The sequence below is a fragment of the Ambystoma mexicanum genome, chromosome 8 (genome assembly GCF_040938575.1).
Source record: "Ambystoma mexicanum isolate Mex_15411 chromosome 8, UKY_AmexF1_1, whole genome shotgun sequence".
Taxonomy (NCBI): domain Eukaryota; kingdom Metazoa; phylum Chordata; class Amphibia; order Caudata; family Ambystomatidae; genus Ambystoma; species Ambystoma mexicanum.
In genome coordinates this window covers 1,067,820,174-1,067,837,383 of record NC_090929.1, presented here as the reverse complement: position 1 = coordinate 1,067,837,383, position 17,210 = coordinate 1,067,820,174, and the positions used below count along the sequence as shown (strand labels likewise).

The following is a 17,210-nucleotide window of genomic DNA, read 5'->3' as shown; positions in this document are numbered from 1 at the left end:
CGCCCCTGAAATCCACGTACCCGGCCATTTCGCGTGTGCAACTTCCCGCGCACCCCTCGAATCCACGTTCCCTGCCATATCGCGTGTGGGACTTCCCGCGCGCCCCTGAAATCCACGTACCCGGCCATTTCGCGTGTGCAACTTCCCGCGCACCCCTCGATTCCACGTTCCCTGCCATATCGCGTGTGCAACTTCCCGCGCACCCCTCGATTCCACGTTCCCTGCCATATCGCGTGTGGGACTTCCCGCGCGCCCCTGAAATCCACGTACCCGGCCATTTCGCGTGTGCAACTTCCCGCGCACCCCTCGATTCCACGTTCCCTGCCATATCGCGTGTGGGACTTCCCGCGCGCCCCTGAAATCCACGTACCCGGCCATTTCGCGTGTGCAACTTCCCGCGCACCCCTCGATTCCACGTTCCCTGCCATATCGCGTGTGGGACTTCCCGCGCGCCCCTGAAATCCACGTACCCGGCCATTTCGCGTGTGCAACTTCCCGCGCACCCCTCGATTCCACGTTCCCTGCCATATCGCGTGTGGGACTTCCCGCGCGCCCCTGAAATCCACGTACCCGGCCATTTCGCGTGTGCAACTTCCCGCGCACCCCTCGAATCCACCTTCCCTGCCATATCGCGTGTGGGACTTCCCGCGCGCCCCTGAACTCCACGTACCCGGCCATTTCGCGTGTGCAACTTCCCGCGCACCCCTCGATTCCACGTTCCCTGCCATATCGCGTGTGGGACTTCCCGCGCGCCCCTGAAATCCACGTACCCGGCCATTTCGCGTGTGCAACTTCCCGCGCACCCCTCGATTCCACGTTCCCTGCCATATCGCGTGTGCAACTTCACGCGCACCCCTCGATTCCACGTTCCCTGCCATATCGCGTGTGGGACTTCCCGCGCGCCCCTGAAATCCACGTACCCGGCCATTTCGCGTGTGCAACTTCCCGCGCACCCCTCGAATCCACGTTCCCTGCCATATCGCGTGTGGGACTTCCCGCGCGCCCCTGAAATCCACGTACCCGGCCATTTCGCGTGTGCAACTTCCCGCGCACCCCTCGAATCCACGTTCCCTGCCATATCGCGTGTGGGACTTCCCGCGCGCCCCTGAAATCCACGTACCCGGCCATTTCGCGTGTGCAACTTCCCGCGCACCCCTCGATTCCACGTTCCCTGCCATATCGCGTGTGCAACTTCCCGCGCACCCCTCGATTCCACGTTCCCTGCCATATCGCGTGTGGGACTTCCCGCGCGCCCCTGAAATCCACGTACCCGGCCATTTCGCGTGTGCAACTTCCCGCGCACCCCTCGATTCCACGTTCCCTGCCATATCGCGTGTGGGACTTCCCGCGCGCCCCTGAAATCCACGTACCCGGCCATTTCGCGTGTGCAACTTCCCGCGCACCCCTCGATTCCACGTTCCCTGCCATATCGCGTGTGGGACTTCCCGCGCGCCCCTGAAATCCACGTACCCGGCCATTTCGCGTGTGCAACTTCCCGCGCACCCCTCGATTCCACGTTCCCTGCCATATCGCGTGTGGGACTTACCGCGCGCCCCTGAAATCCACGTACCCGGCCATTTCGCGTGTGCAACTTCCCGCGCACCCCTCGATTCCACGTTCCCTGCCATATCGCGTGTGGGACTTACCGCGCACCCCGGTATGCACGCACACGTTTATTTTTTCTCTCTGCGCGTGTCTGTGTTTGTGGGTACCCCTTTGTACGTCATTTGTCCAGGAGGGCAACAGTATTGTACATTGGTTATGTCTGTATATAGGTGCTATTTGTTGGCGCGCCTTTTAGCGCACATTTCTTGCAGGCGCAGACACGCTACCGCCTGCTTTCTTGTGGCGGTCGTGTTTGTGCCTGTTTGTGCCTGTGCGCTGCTTTGAGCGTGCGCTTTTTTGCCCTATTCTATTCCATGAATACGTGTTGTATGCGAGCGTGTGGGCGTTCCGCGCACTTGCCTCCTGAACTTTCCCCGTGCCGCCCACATTCTTCCCCATTCCGAGTGTTGTGCCCCATTTTATTCCCCATTCCGAGTGTCCCGCCCTGTGTTCCGCCTACTTTAGAGCTGTGCGCTGCGCTCGGAGTGATGGCGCAGTGGCCGTGGCGCACGACGTTGGTTGACCTGTGCGCCGGCCTGCGCCGCGCGCTTTTTCGGCGCACGTCCTCTGCTTTTCTTGCGCACGGACTTCCATGAATCGACGTGCGCTGGTTTCCCTGCGCTTTGCGCTGATTTTCGGCGCAGCGCACGTATTGGCCCCTCTGCGCCGGGATTTTCGGCGCACATTTATTCCATGAATCGGCCTGTTTATGACATGGCAATTTGTATGGGTTTTAAACAATGTATTCTTGTCATTTGCACTGATATGTATTATATCTTTTTGCATTGTTGCACTGATATGTATTTTTTTACTGTATTTTTTTTTTACTGATATATATCTTTTTGTATTGTTTTTATGAAATGTTTTGTTCATCTTCGCAATAAACATGATTATGATATGATACTAGACTCCCTATATTTCCAAAATTCACATCTGGGCACCACCCAAGAACACGGAAAGTAATACTACCACTTGTGTCATCCATCCACTTCATGAAACTAACTTTTTTAAGTCAGACTCTCTCCCTGCCAGTTTGAATCACTGGTAAGAAAATCAAGAATGATGCCATTCAAGGCTTGAAGCTTGCATCAACCAACAACGCAATCTGTGCCCAGAGGAGCCAGTGCAGGCACCTATACTAGAATCCTATTGGACCCTTGATTGGTTCGTTTCGAGCAAGAGGTTTTGCTTCCAGTGTGTTTGCAAATATTAGGAAGATTTTCAGACCTGGTCTTGCGTGTCTTTGCAGCTGGCTGTAAATGTGAACCTATTTTTAGTTCCATTGGTGCTCTGAGTTCAGTCGCCAATGGAAAGGCTCTCTCTTCTGGCGACTAGATGATTGCTTATGCAGTCCCCCAGTCATTTTTGCTCTGAGATGGGGAGAGGCAACAACGTTGTCACAGACTGTTGCCGAAGCCGAACAAGATTTAAAAAATAAATCTTAGAAAAAGATTAATTTGCTCATTGTGATTGGTGAAGGGACTAACACAATCACTCCGATTGCTGTGGGTGAGGACAAAATGGGCGGAAAGAAAACGTATTTCCAAACTTTTCCGAGCATCCACGCATGGGCGTAGTTTTAGGGGGGACAGGGTGTTTGTCCCTCCAACTTTCATGGCACACCATTTTGTCCCCATTCATTTGGCTGGGGAACCTTTTCTTTAGATGTCATGTCCCCCCCCAACATTTTCAGCAAAGTTATCAACCCCATTCTGATGAGGGTGGTGAACGACCTGTAACATGGTTCAGGGATGCACTGGGCTTTTTGACCAGGCTCTGTGCACCGTGCAGGATCTCTGCATGCCGTCCTGAGGATCAGCATTCTGGTTCTTACATTCCAACTTGAGTTCAGTGGATTGTGCCATTTGTCCTGTGCAAGGAAAATGCAAGCACAATACATTCGAATCATCAGAGCAATGGTGGGCAGCACGTTTGCCATCATGGCCATTGCAGATCCCTGCTGTGCACTATGTCTCGGGAGGATAGCCCAGCGGCAACGTGCTCACCTTGGAAGCGAGACGACACAGAGCAACACAGGGTCGATTCCCCGGGTCTGCGCTTAGAAACCTTTGGGTATTAAGCACGTTATAAATAACCTATTGTATCATATGCAGATAAGGGTGATCTCACTAGTCTTTTGCAATATGGCTTCGACATCAGGTGGGAATGAGCCCCTTTTACTTGGATTGGATTGCAAATTGTTCTCATTAAGAAGCCTACACCGAGCACAGAGGAAAATATTTAAAATTCCCCAAATTAAATTACATTCTGAGATTAGCTCATGCTTGTGCAGTATTTGCTGTGATCAAACGAGTAAGTGCAAATTTAACAATGCACAGAAGAAGCAATACATTCTGAATATTAGCAATATCATTTGGAATTCTTGACTTGTACCAGAGATTTGAACCAATAAAGACCGTTATTCTAATTTCAGATTTAATTATTACCTGATTTTGTTCCACTGGGGTATTTTGACTCCGTTTTGATCCTACATAATTGTAAGTAAATGCTTTCTTAATTTTTTCCCTGGTCTGTATTTTGTATATATATTTCGAACCGTTTTTTAATTGTGCTCATTGCATTTTGCTCATCCTAACACACCTAAAATGTAAGCCTTGAGGTCAATCAAGCTACCAAGAGGACAGCCATCGGGTATCATAGAGAACCCTTTATCCATGGCTATCTGAGAATAGTTGTGTCCTGGAGCTCTGCGAGAAGGAGATATAGTATTTTAAAGCTATAGTTGCTCTCCCACCTATGACAGGTCACAGACAGCCACATGCTATTAACCTGATCTATCTATCTATCTATCTATCTATCTATCTATCTATCTATCTATCTATCTATCTATCTATCTATCTATCTATCTAAAGATGTAGATACACACAGACACAAAGTTATGTGAGTACATTATCCCTCCCTGCCATCCATCCAACGGACCACCCACTCACCCTCCCATCCGTCCGTCCGTCCGTCCGTCCGTCCGTCCATCCATCCATCCATCCATCCATCCATCCATCTATCCATCCATCCAATCCATCCAATACGCCTTCTGTAATTCTTTATCTTCTTTAATCGTGGAATTTTAAAAGCAAATTTACACAATACCTGGCTCGCCTCTCTCTCCTTTCATGCCATCCCTTCCATCTCTTCCTGGCAATCCATTCTGCCCATTGGTTCCAGGGATACCAGGTGCTCCAGCACACTTGTCTGTTAGTTGTGCCTGGCATGCTATCAACAGAGCAGCTGCAGCTCCCAGCAACTGAAGCCAACAATGCAAAACCATTGCTCCTTTCGGACTGTGGAAATAGAGTAGAACTGCTGGAAACTGACTGTAAAGAGATGAAAATCATCATTTGTGATCACCATGGTAAGTTTTTGAAAGCGCCGAGTTCACTGAGCTCCCATTGTAGACATGTGTGTTTTATGGAGGGCACAGGCAGAATCTCATTGGTGGATAGGTTAGGTGGATCAATCAGATCTTAAACAAAAAAGTGAGAGGGCCAAGGAGCCCAGAGAACCACAGCGCTTGCTTATGTTGAGTAGGTTGTATGTTATCGGCTTCAGTTAATTGTAAAGGTGTGGGTGCATTGCACTGCACACCACAATTTAAGTAATTACTTAGATAAGATTAAACAATTACACTGCGCCAAAAAATGTGATTTCATATGTACAGTTGTACAATATTTAATTATTGATCAAATCAGCCTAATTTGACAATAATTAAATATTGTACAACTGTATGAAATCACATTGTTTGGCGCAGTGTAATTGTTTAACCTTATCTCAGATCTCAAACAACCCATGGAAACTTGGCCAGTGGTTTCACCACACTGCCATGGGAAGGGAGCACCACATGCATCAGGTTCAGGATGTTTGCTTGGGCAGAATCTTTATATCACTGAGGTTTAAGATGTATGTATAACAGGTATTGGAGGAAAGTCGATTCCTGCATATCACTGAACGCTGTTCCATAGCAAACTGTGGACTAGAGTGACAGTGATTAGGTTTCTGGACCCAAAGACTATTACACTTATTGGCACAGGTTTTCTGGGATAGTCTTGTTTGGCTGTGAACTCCTTTCAGGTGACCAATTTTGAACCAACAAGTATTATTAATAGGGAAACATTACCCCATCGAGGACCAATTCTCATGTGCATCAAATATGCATGTCTATCAATACATTTGAGTATTCATAATTCTTTGACCCAAAACCACGTGTTCATTTGTTGAACAAAAGATACAAAGACAAACAAAGAAATGGTGTTTTCTGTTTGCTCCTGCCACCCAAAAACTAATGAGAGGGAGGTTTTTGTATTTATATGCTATTAAATGTATAGAGCACCTTTTGCCAAAGGCGTTGTACAGTAAAAGAATCAAAGAAACAGTACAATCATAAATGAAGCAGATTAATACAAATGTACATCAACAGAGAAAGGAAAATCATTTTGTGTGTACTTTTAATAAACCAGAGATGCTAGAAGATAGTGAAAGCAGTAGAGCACCCCAATGCTTGGGAGCTAAACGAGAAAAAGAAAGAAAATGAGATGAGGCACAAAGTGGCTTAGGAACAGTCAAAAGAAATAGATTCTGTGATCGCAAGGAGCGCAAGGGAACATAGAACAAAAGTAAAGAGGAGAGATAGAGGGGCAGACTGTGAGTATACTTAAAATCAATCGAGATAAAATTATACAAAAAACGGGATTCAAAGGGAAGTAATGAGATTGAGAGTAAGGAAGAAGTAATAGAGTAACTGGGAGGTAGAGAAAAAAGCAGATGAACAGAAGAATTATAAATAGAATGAAGAGGGAAAATATGATAAACAGGGAGACCAAGTAATAACCATGAGCAGTAATCAATACAATAGAAAACCAGAGAAAAAAGATGTTTAGTGTCGTGAAAAGAAAGATATGCGTGAGCACGACAAATGTTAAACAGAGCGTAGCGAAAGGAACGAGCAATAGAGGCAATATGGAGGGAAAAAGAGAGAGAAGTATCAAAGATAATGCCCAGATTGTGCGCTGAAAGAGACAAGGAAAGAGTAGATGGAGCAAAAGAAAGAGGAGGAGGGGTGGGAGGAATAGTAGGTGTGGGAATTAACAGAACCTCCGTTTTTGAGGGATTTAGATGTAGGAAATGAGAAGACATCCAATTCTGGACAGCTACAAAACAGTTTGAGACAGTGGGGTGTAGAACAGAGTCAAAGGAAGAAAAATAATGAAAGATCTGTGTATCATCAGCGTCAAGGTGAAGGGAAAGGTTAAAATAAGAGATAAGAGCAGAAAGAGGAGCAGTGTAGAGAGTGAAAAGAAGAGCACCCAACACCGAACCCTGGGGGATACCACAAAAAAGAGGAAGTGAAGAAGAAGAATGCCCAGCCCAGGTAACAGAATAAGGGCCTCATCACGAGTTGGGCAGTAACGCCGGCGCTATTACCACCGGCGCTATTATCCCTACCGCCAAACCCCCTGGCGCTATTAGGGCCGGATGACGGGTTTTGCGGAACGGTTAGTGCCCATTCCCCATTGGGCCCATTTGGGAATTCCTCATTCCCCTTTGGGCCCAATGCGGGAAATTCACGCTCTTACGCTCACGCTCACGCAGGCGTTAAAGTCCAAGGCGTTAAGCGGTGCCGTAATTAGCGCCTTCCCCATCCCCATTATGCCCTATGGGGCAAAAATTGGAATGGGGAAGGGCAAATGGTGAATGGGGAATTACCGCCCCACTCACCTTGGAATGGGGCGGTAATTCCGCCATCCACCATGGCGGAATCCGGCATGGACCATGGTGCTAACAGCACCATGGTCCACCGCCTGAGTTGTAATGAGGGCCTAAGTCCCTAGTGGTTGAGAAGGTAATAACCCTTGCGCTCACATGAGTTAAACTCTCAATAAATACAGGGTGAAATAATTCAGAATATGGTCTTCTCACACATGGCCCATAAATCAAGAACACTGTCTATTCATTAGCACCAGATATGGATAGGCACCTGCTTTGACTTCCCACATATTCTCAGAGCCTAGGCACCTGACAAAGCCAACTACAAAGGAGTCACTGTGGCTTGTGACCCAAGAATACGGGATAGCATTCACTTATTCGACATTTGACCTACAGGCTGACCCTCAACATTTCACCTAGATAGTCGAATAAGTGAATAGAAACAGAGTGTTCCCCACAGAATTTAATTCCTGGATTTATGAATTAGGGAATGTGTGATTTGATTGACATCAATGTCCTCCATTGTTTATGAAATGAAATGCAAAAGGTATACAGAAGCAAAACATATGTAGTTGACTGTGATTTGATTTGGTTGATATTGACATATTTAACAGCAACCATTGGAGTAAATTGAATACCTTTCAGAAAATGTTTTTGTTTATTGCATTTTACTTTTTAGATTGAAAGTCACGTGGGGGAAGTGGAGCTTTATTTCTATTTCCCATTCCTTTTCTTATCTTCCTTATTCTGGGCCTCATTACGGGCCAGGCGTTAACCATGGTGCTATTAGCGCCATGGTTGATGCCGGTAATTTACCGATTCCGCCATGGTGAATGGCGGAATTACCGCCCCATTCCAAGGTTGGCGGGGCGGTAATTCCCCATTCACCATTGGCCCTTCCCCATTCCCATTTTTGCCCCCATAGGGCTCAATGGAAATGGGGAAGGTGGTAGTTATGGTACCGCAAATTGCGGTACCGTAATTACCTGCGAGGTCCCTTTGTGGGTCCGATACTTAACGGCTGGTAAAACCAGCCGTTAAGGCAGGGACCCACAAAGGGACCTCGTAATTAGGCGGTAAGGGGTTAACGGCGCCGCCACCTTTTACGGCGCCGTTAACCCCTTACCGCCTGGGTCGTAATGAGGCCCTCTGTGTCGGTTTGATCATTCATTACAGCTCAAGTACATGAAACTGTCACGTTCTATTTAAATATTTTCAGCAAATTATTTTTATGCACATTTGCGTCTTGGAGTGTAATTTCTTGGAATAGAGTAGGAACCAATCTGATGTACCGCTCAGCAAATGCCTGAATCTGTACATCGGCAGACCAATCATTTCTTTATGTGGGTCTGTACTGGAACCCTGTGGCAAGTATATTGAAAAGGTTTTATATGAATTAGCAGAAAATACACCATCCTTTCTTAAGGACATCACAGCAGCCATTAACTCTTTTGAAGGTTTACCTCAGCTATTGCATTAACAGATGCTGTGGAGCCTGTGTGAGCTAAGCGGCTGTAGGGAATTGGTAATTCAATTACAGCTTCTACCTGAGCCTTTTTCAATAGATGCAGCAGTGTTCGCCTGAAAAGAACAACATTTCAAAACATGAATAAACTTCAAAGGACTGCACACTAGAAACAGCTTCAACAAGTTAGCGGCTGTGTGAAACGTTGCTTCACGAAGAAGCCACAGATCTGTTTGAAACTGGGAAGTCTTTGTTATTTGATAAGATATACCAAGTAATTAGGGAATCTCTGTGCCCTAAAAACAGAGAGAACAGAATCTGCTTCATGGAACATGGAAAGCTACTAAGAGTCTCATGGGTAGATACTTGAGAAGATAGGGGTCCTCCCGTGCCATATATACCTTTCAATTTCATCATGGGGTGTCAATTGATGTCCATCCTGATGAAGGAGTAGTCAAATTGAGGGGTGGTGAAGATAGAACCCTCCCCTCACAAGAGGCTGACACACAAGTCTGTTGACACTGTTTTTTTTGTTTAATACACAGTGCATTAAAGAAAAGATATGCAGGTCTGAGACAGAACACATGACCTTTGAAAGTTAGTTTAGATTGTCATGTGTCTGCCACTGTCACTTGGCCAGAAGGGCATATTGTAGTAGGGTATGAATATTGCTACTGGCCAGAGGAAAGGCATTGAGGTGACAAGTCCAGGTCAGTGTCCGTGTAATAAGAAAAGTGAATTCGTTGTTAAGTGTAATATTTCTGTTTTAAGCTGTTTTCTGAGTCACTTTTACTAACCCCATCACCCACTTCTGTGAAAAATAGCCCACAGAGAGTGGACTTGATACTGTCTTTTGGTCCTATTGAGTTTTTTTTATATTTCTTATATAATAAAAATATTTATTTTTCTACTGTAAACCATTGAGCACAGTAATGTTATGCAGGTAGACCTTTTCTGAAAAGAGTGTGGCTGAGTGAGAATGATGATAGATAGATGGTCAGAGTCACAAAAAATATATCTGTCTCCCACAGGTGTTCTTTTTTTCTGGATTTGTATCCCGGTAGAGGGAGACACTAGTATGGGTCCCACTTTTTCTTTTAGGTTCAATTTTTGACCGTGAAAACAATCTCTTGGTGTCCCTTAATATAACGTCATTGTACACACATATTCCACAGAATGAGGCTCTTGACACCTTAGAACATACGTTAAACAGTCAACCTACTCCTCATACTATACCAACAGGATTTGTGCTGAGCTTGCTTCAAATAGCCTAATGTCAAAACCTTTTTGCCAGTTTTCAAATGAACTCAATTTGCAGAAGCATGGAACTGCTATAGGTGCAGCTTTTGCACCTATCCTTGCCAATATCTATATGGCAGACTTTGAAGACCGTTATATTTATAACAATAATCCTTTTGGAAATCAAATCAGATATTGGAAAAATATCTTGATGCTACATTCTTTATTTGGGAAGGCAGTGGAGCAACGCTGCATGAGTTCATGTCTTGTCTTAATCAATGTAACAGCAATTTGGTGTTCACTTGTCATTGTGACAAGGATTCACTGACATTTTTTGGACTTGTTTATTAGCCATCTAAATGGGCGATTATATACTACCCTGTATTGCAAGGCAACCTTTCAGAACACTTTATTATTATATTCTAGCCAGCGGCCCAGACCATTGAAGGTTAATTTACCCTAGGTCAGTTTTTAAGAATGAGGCGGACCTATACCCTGAATAGTGATTTTGAACAGCATGCATGAACTCTAGGAGCCAAACTCTCGGCCAAGGGATATCCCTGTAAGATGATTAAGAGATTAGCCAAGAGAGCACACTTTACTGACAGAGAATATCTTTTGCATTCTCAGGGAGAAAAAGACAGAGTTAGATCGAATTGTATGTGTCACCACTTTTTCAAAACATACTGCACAGCTTAAGAAGCAAATCTGACAACATTGGAATCTGGTTACTAGAACAGGATGTACAGTAGGGCCTCCATTATTTGCCCTTAAATGAGGAAGGAACATTTGGAATAGACTTGTTCATTCAAGACTTCACACCCCGTCATCCAATTCTGCACAAAATACTCTGCATGCTGCCTGGACGCAAGAACAAGTGCCAGTTATGGGCCACCATCCATTGGTACCTGCTGTATCTGTCAATTTACCATTAAAACCAATATTTTTGTCCATGGAACTTTGTTGTGGCAATTGCAGAAATGTACTAATTGCCAATCAACTAATGTAATATACGCGATTAAGTGTCCTTGTGTCCTAATGTATATTGGCATGACAACAAGAAACGTTGTCACCAGGATTAATGAACACCGGTTACAGATTCGTACCAGGACCATGACAGGGCCATTGGTGCAGTACTATGCTGCAGCAAATCACACGGAAAATGACATGCAATGGCTGGTAATTGATCAATTAAGGCATGATGCTGGCAACTATCTGATGTCCAATAGATGATTGAAATTGGAACAGCGTTAGATTCACTGCTTACGTACCCATGTGAATGGCCTCAATGATGAACTTCAGTGGCCGGTTCTCCTAGCCTAAAATATGTTTTTTGAGACAGAATCATCGTATCTGGGACATATAGTAAACACCACCAGAAGACACTTAATTGTCGGGATTCTCATTTCAGTGATTACACACTTTTATGTTTCCTTTTTATGGTTTATTATTAAAAATCAACAAAAGGAAAAAAGGAAATAGAACCATCATATGGCGCTCTAATTGGGTTGAGAGGCATAGTAGGCAGAATGTTAGTAGTAATCGTCTATGAATGATCCTTGCAAAGTTCTTCCAAGATGGCCTCTTCGTAGGTCACACAGTAACTTAGTACGTGCCGTCTAGCTTCCTTGTTTAACAAGGGCCACTGACATAGTACCTCCATTACCGCAAGTAGGAAAGAGACAAGACGTGAAACGGAGGAGGCGGGGCATGACCCGGGCGGTTAGGCTGCGTGGATCTGCATTCCAAACACAGAAGGAGTGAGTATGTTCTCCTATGTGTTCTCCTATGTGTCAGTGAGCATATAATCCGTGTGTTTAACAGCGGTGCAAACGGCTTGTGATCTAGGCAGGGTACTTTTATTTTCCGCTTTCCATTTAGTCCCTAAGAAAGATTTGTGTAAAGCTGTTTTCGTTAAAGCAGTGTTCTGTTTTATTGCAGATCCGTTTTTCCTCTGTGGCCATTATTGATGGTGCGACAAGGGCTCCGTCGAAATCCCGCAAAGAGTTGATCCTAGCCCTTTCAGGCAACCCACAAATAAATGAATGCAACTTGGAAATAACTAAGGTACAAGACTGTTGTCTTAATACATCGGGATTAGTAAAAACGGTCACACTAACGTTTTTTAATGGGAGTGCCATACTTCTGATTTCCCCCGGATTTGGGGGGTTTGGGATACATTTTTCTATGAATTCTTCTGGCCTCTCTCTCTCCCCCTTTTTTTTTTTTAATAAAGACTACAATTAACCGTATGGCTTAGATTTTTCCAAACAGGCATTAGGCTGACAATTGAGATTCTAAGCATGGGGTGTACAGCATTTAGGTTAAAGTGGTTAGTTTCACACGAGATTTAAAAATGTATATTGACATATGAATGTAGGATGGTTTCCAACACACTTCTTCATTTTCTTTTCTCCTAAGATTGGGATGCACCCCTGTTGACCGAATTTGTATTGTCCTGATGATGGCTGGTCTATGTAAGACCATATAGCTGAAACTCGAGTCGACATAGAACTCTTAATTGAATTGAACTGGTTGTCAGTACCTTCAAATTGGAAAAGCCTAAATTGTATCTAAATTACATGTGATGCAGTCCTTCAAGAAAGAAATGGTGCAATGTTCTTCTTTTTGATTGTATGTTGCACTTGAGGTGTATATTGTGACCCTCTACTGTCTTTTCAATGGTGTATTGAATGAATGTATGTAGCAGGAATGTTTGATATGGTATCATTGTTTGTTGAGAGGTTGACAGGGTTTTGCATTTGCACTTTAGTATTGTGTTACTAGTCTTAAAATATTGCTGAATTGTCTATTGAAGGAATTAATTGAAAATGTTTGATTAATATTAAATCAATCATTTATTTAATACATTGGAAGAATGTCCGTCTTGAGAATCTGTTCTCCTAATGAAATATGTGTATAAAGCTAAGATCGTTGTTTTCCTATGTGTTGAGTCTCTACATAGTAGCACTCTAGAAGAGGCCAGAAGTCAACCTGAAAAAAGTAGGAAATCCAGAGTTATGCTGTTGGAATTTTCATGCAGTTTATTAATACAAATGTGCCCCAGCCAACAACATTAGGGGCACACCGTCCAGTATATATCAGTACAGCAATAGCTCAACAAAAGAATTGTTGGTCTAATATCCAATTTTTGTTTGAGTTCATTTTTCCGCTATGTTTGTGAAAAGTATAAATGCCTCCAGTGGGGCATTCACAATGGATTCCTGTGGAATCTGCCCACTTTCTCCAGGCGTTAATTTCAGGTGGATTGTATAGGACACTGTAGCTTTAATGGCAGCATGAAAATCCATGCTGGTGATCAGACAGCAACATTTTTCTGTCACAGTGGGAAATAGAGGCAAACTTGTTTGGCCGCCCCATTTCTTAACTCTAACAAGTGCATGAGCATAAAATGCATTGGCAAAAGTGGCATCAAACACTTTCAATGCCATCTTTACCGATCCACTTCAGAACGGACCCCGCCATGCTTTAATCAATTTGTTGTTTTGAAACAGAGCAGGGAAGCATGTCTGACAGGCATAGTCCATTACAGTGCCCAGCACCACTTCAAAACAAAATGAAAAATCCATGGATCGGAAAGGAAGGTGTAAAGGCAGGCATTAATGTGCAACACCTGTATTTAAACCTTTTTTTTCCAACCAGGGAGACTTGGAAAATTACTCCAAAAAGATTGAGGGCAGCCAAAAATATAAGTAGGAAAAAAAGAGCCATACCTTCAGGAAAAAAGGAGAGACCGAAAGGAATGTCAAAGTGAAAGAAGGAAGAAAGAACAGTAGGGAAATAGAAAGGTGAGAGAGAAAAGCAGGCAAAGAGAGAAAGGAGAACAAGAACTGGAAGGAAACTGGATGAAAATTGAAGAAAAAAAACAGGATTGAGAGTAAATGAAAAAGAGGTTTTGATGAGGAAATAAAATGCAGATAATGGGGACGTGTAACAGAACGAGAGAGCGAGAGAGATAAACGTGGCAGAGTGGAAGCGAGACATACAGGGAGAGACACATCAGAAGGGTTATATTAAGAAGAAAGAGACCCATAGGTAGGGAGATAAAAGAAGAAACAGATATGTTGGGTGAGGCAAAGCAGAATAGCGAGGATGGAGCAATTTAAGGAGATATTGAAACACAACAGGGAGGATGAGGAAGAGACAGCACGAGAGAGAGGAGACAGGACAGGATTGAGAGAGAACTGAAATGACAGAGCACAAGGGGAATAAAAAGGAGAAACAGAGTGGTGAGAGGGGGAGAAATAAGAGGGAACTGGAAACAGAGCTGAAAATGAACAGGATGGATGTGGATGAGAGATGGGGCGATGGAGAGACAAAATGGAGGATGGAGAAAAGGGTATAGGGGAAGGAGAGAGAACTGGAAGCAGCAAGAAGACAGAACAGGTAGGGGAGTACAGCATTGAGAGATAATGTAAAGGAGCATCAAAAGGAAAGTTAGGAAGAGTTTGTGAAAGGACAGGTGAGGGAGGGAAGGAGAGAGTGTCAAAGTGGACAGAACAAGGGTGTAGAGGAAAAATTCAACATCATTTGGAGTGTGCCAATGGGTTTAACCGAAAAAACATGACTTCACCCTCATCTGCACCTAGAAAAGTTAGAGGTAGGCATGAACGTGAAGGTGCCATCTTGGCGCACAACCTTTCACAACGTCACTGTATCGTGGAACTGGCATTTTCTAGGCATCCTGCCTCTACCCCTCAGGGAATCCCATGAACATCTTCCCATTAATGATGTCACCATGGGACAACCTTATTTCATATTTATACCCTGGCTGCAATCAAGCCCTTTTCCCAAATATTCTAGGACTGGAGTTCAGAATAGTAAATAACACCCGCCTTGGAATATGTTGGGAAGTCTTTTTAGGTGTCAGCGAAAATATTAAGTGCCTCCCTGGTGACATTTTCCAGGCAAGATTTTCACATCCTCTGCTGGTCACCCTACATTGAGAGGCAGGATGACCCAACTTCAAAACACTTTGCTCAAGGATAGCAAAAAAAAGTTTAAAGACCACTGGCAAAGACAGGGAAAGAGGTTGGTACAAGGCCAATGAGGAAGACCGGCACTCTCATTTTAAATGGGGTGGAATGCTGAATCTGGGTGTAAAAGCAAGGCGTAAGCTTCCATGCTTTGATTTGCATCTCTGCCACATTTCTGAGCAGCAAAGATGCAAAGGAGGTGCAGAGGAACAGAAAAAGTTCTCCACCATGCCCACCTCCTCTGTCTCATCAGTGAGTTTCGTTTTGCACCTGCGTGAAATCTTCCTTCAGGCATGTAAAGAATGTGGATTCCTATGGAACCGTTTTGCCCCTGCTCAAAACTAAGTGGATTCCACAGCAGGAATCATTTAGTAAAGACGTCTGCAAAGAGTAATTTCCAGGTGGCCTTTACTTGTTGATGAGACGGAGACGAAAAGCAAAGAGTAAAAGGAAATGTGCTTCCCTTTATTCTTTCCTTTTCCCCTCGGACTCGTGAATGTTTCAAGTTGCATGAAGGGAACCCAATGGAACCTAAGTGCTAACGGTGTCGGGCACCTGCATGCATTTAAAGCTAATCACAACATAAGCATGTTGTTGTTCTGTTTCCACATCGCCAAGCAACATCTCAGACAGACGAAGCTGTTCATCAGCTTCTCGACAGTGGCCAAACGTTTTGCCCTGATTGGAGCTAGCTCCCCAGTCTGATGTAGTTGCCAGACTTTGATAGACCAGAGCATTGAAGGGTTCCTAATATCAAACAATACGGGTGGTTTTCTTTTGTCATGTAAATTGCACAGATCGGAACACTTCAGTTTGGATTTCTGTGCAAAAGGTCCCCCGGTGCAATCTTCAACTTTTCTAATACAGACATAAAGTTTAAAAAAACGTTAAAAAACGTGCAGACTCATCCCTTAATACCTTACTCTCCCTCTACATATGTAGAAAAGTGTAAATACTTATCACAAGTTTACGATTGTGTGTAGCATTTAGAATGCATTCATATGGAATCTGCCTGCTTTTAGAAAATGCAGAAGTCAGGCAGATGCCATAGAAAGGAGTTGCATTAACACCAGTATGACTTTCACATGCTGGAAGCATTGCAGATTTTACAGGTGGAGCGGAAAAGCAGACCGCCAGGTTGTCCTGCGACCCAACTCTGCCTGACAAATATATGAAAATCTAGTGGAGCGGTAAAGGTGGCAGCAAAAGTGTACTGCCACCTTTACCACCACTTTCATTGACACACTCACTTGGAAATCTAACCCCAATTTCTTTGGTATGTTGATCAAACATAGCAAGAATATTGACGTGACACATCACATATCTCATTTACGGTAGCATTGATTTTGTAAGGAATACCATGAAAAGTGGGTTGAACCGAGATCAATGCAAAATAACATTACTTTATTGTGAATCGTGATCAATGAAAAATACAAATGCCTTATTCATGGTGAACACATAGGCAATGCATACCCCAAAAATGAACTGTGTCCTAGTTTTCTTATCACTCATTTAATTGATCATGGACAGATTAACGGCTAAGGCGGCCCGCTCTGGAGTTAAATCTGCCTACCCCCATTCCACACAGATGTCTATTGCTGTCGCTCAACCAATTAGCTATTTTAGTATGAACAAGTGTATGCTCCTCATGCAGTTTTTTTGAAGTAAATCGATAAGTTGTACTCACCCGGGCCTTGAAGAGAAAGTGGAGAGCCTCAGGCAGGTCGGGCTCGTGTTTTTATATGGGGTGTTGCATCATGTAATGGTGCTTGATATGAAGTGGTCTTTCGAGACAATGCTCTCGTCCAAAATATGTCATTAATGGTCAAGTGTCTGTTCCCAGAACACAAGCACTCGCTTGTCCTATTTCCTTGTACTTCAGCAAGGGTTGAAGACCTTGCAAAACAGAGGTTTGCTAGGGGGGACTCAGGGGGGGCTGAGGGGGCTATAGCCCCAGGCCTTTTGGTTGTAGCCCTGGGTAGAAGCTCAGGTTCTACAACCAAAATGCTAGCTAGCCCCGAGTCCCGACAGTGCCCACATTAGCTTAGCCACTGATCTTTTCCAGACCTAGCAACACCTCTGTTGCAAAATAATACGCTTTCGTCAAGTCAACCTTCTCTTCGTCCTATTCCTGGTTACTGGTTTTGAAATGTCAATTTCACACGTGTTTATTTATATATCAATGG

The 17,210-nt window shown here is 44.2% G+C and overlaps 1 protein-coding gene across 1 annotated transcript in view; it reads right to left on the bottom strand.

Annotated features, from left to right (window-relative positions):
* LOC138472729 (pulmonary surfactant-associated protein A1-like) overlaps positions 1-16,827 on the bottom strand; it is a 75,941-nt gene extending 59,114 nt beyond the window's left edge. Inside the window, exons 1-2 of the mRNA XM_069611048.1 lie at positions 16,712-16,827; positions 4,714-4,937 (exon numbers count right to left, since the gene is read on the bottom strand). Of these exons, the coding sequence (XP_069467149.1) occupies positions 4,714-4,891 (178 nt within the window). The 5' untranslated portion in view covers positions 4,892-4,937; positions 16,712-16,827. The remainder of the gene's footprint in view (positions 1-4,713; positions 4,938-16,711) is intronic.
* Positions 16,828-17,210: the final 383 nt, after the last annotated feature.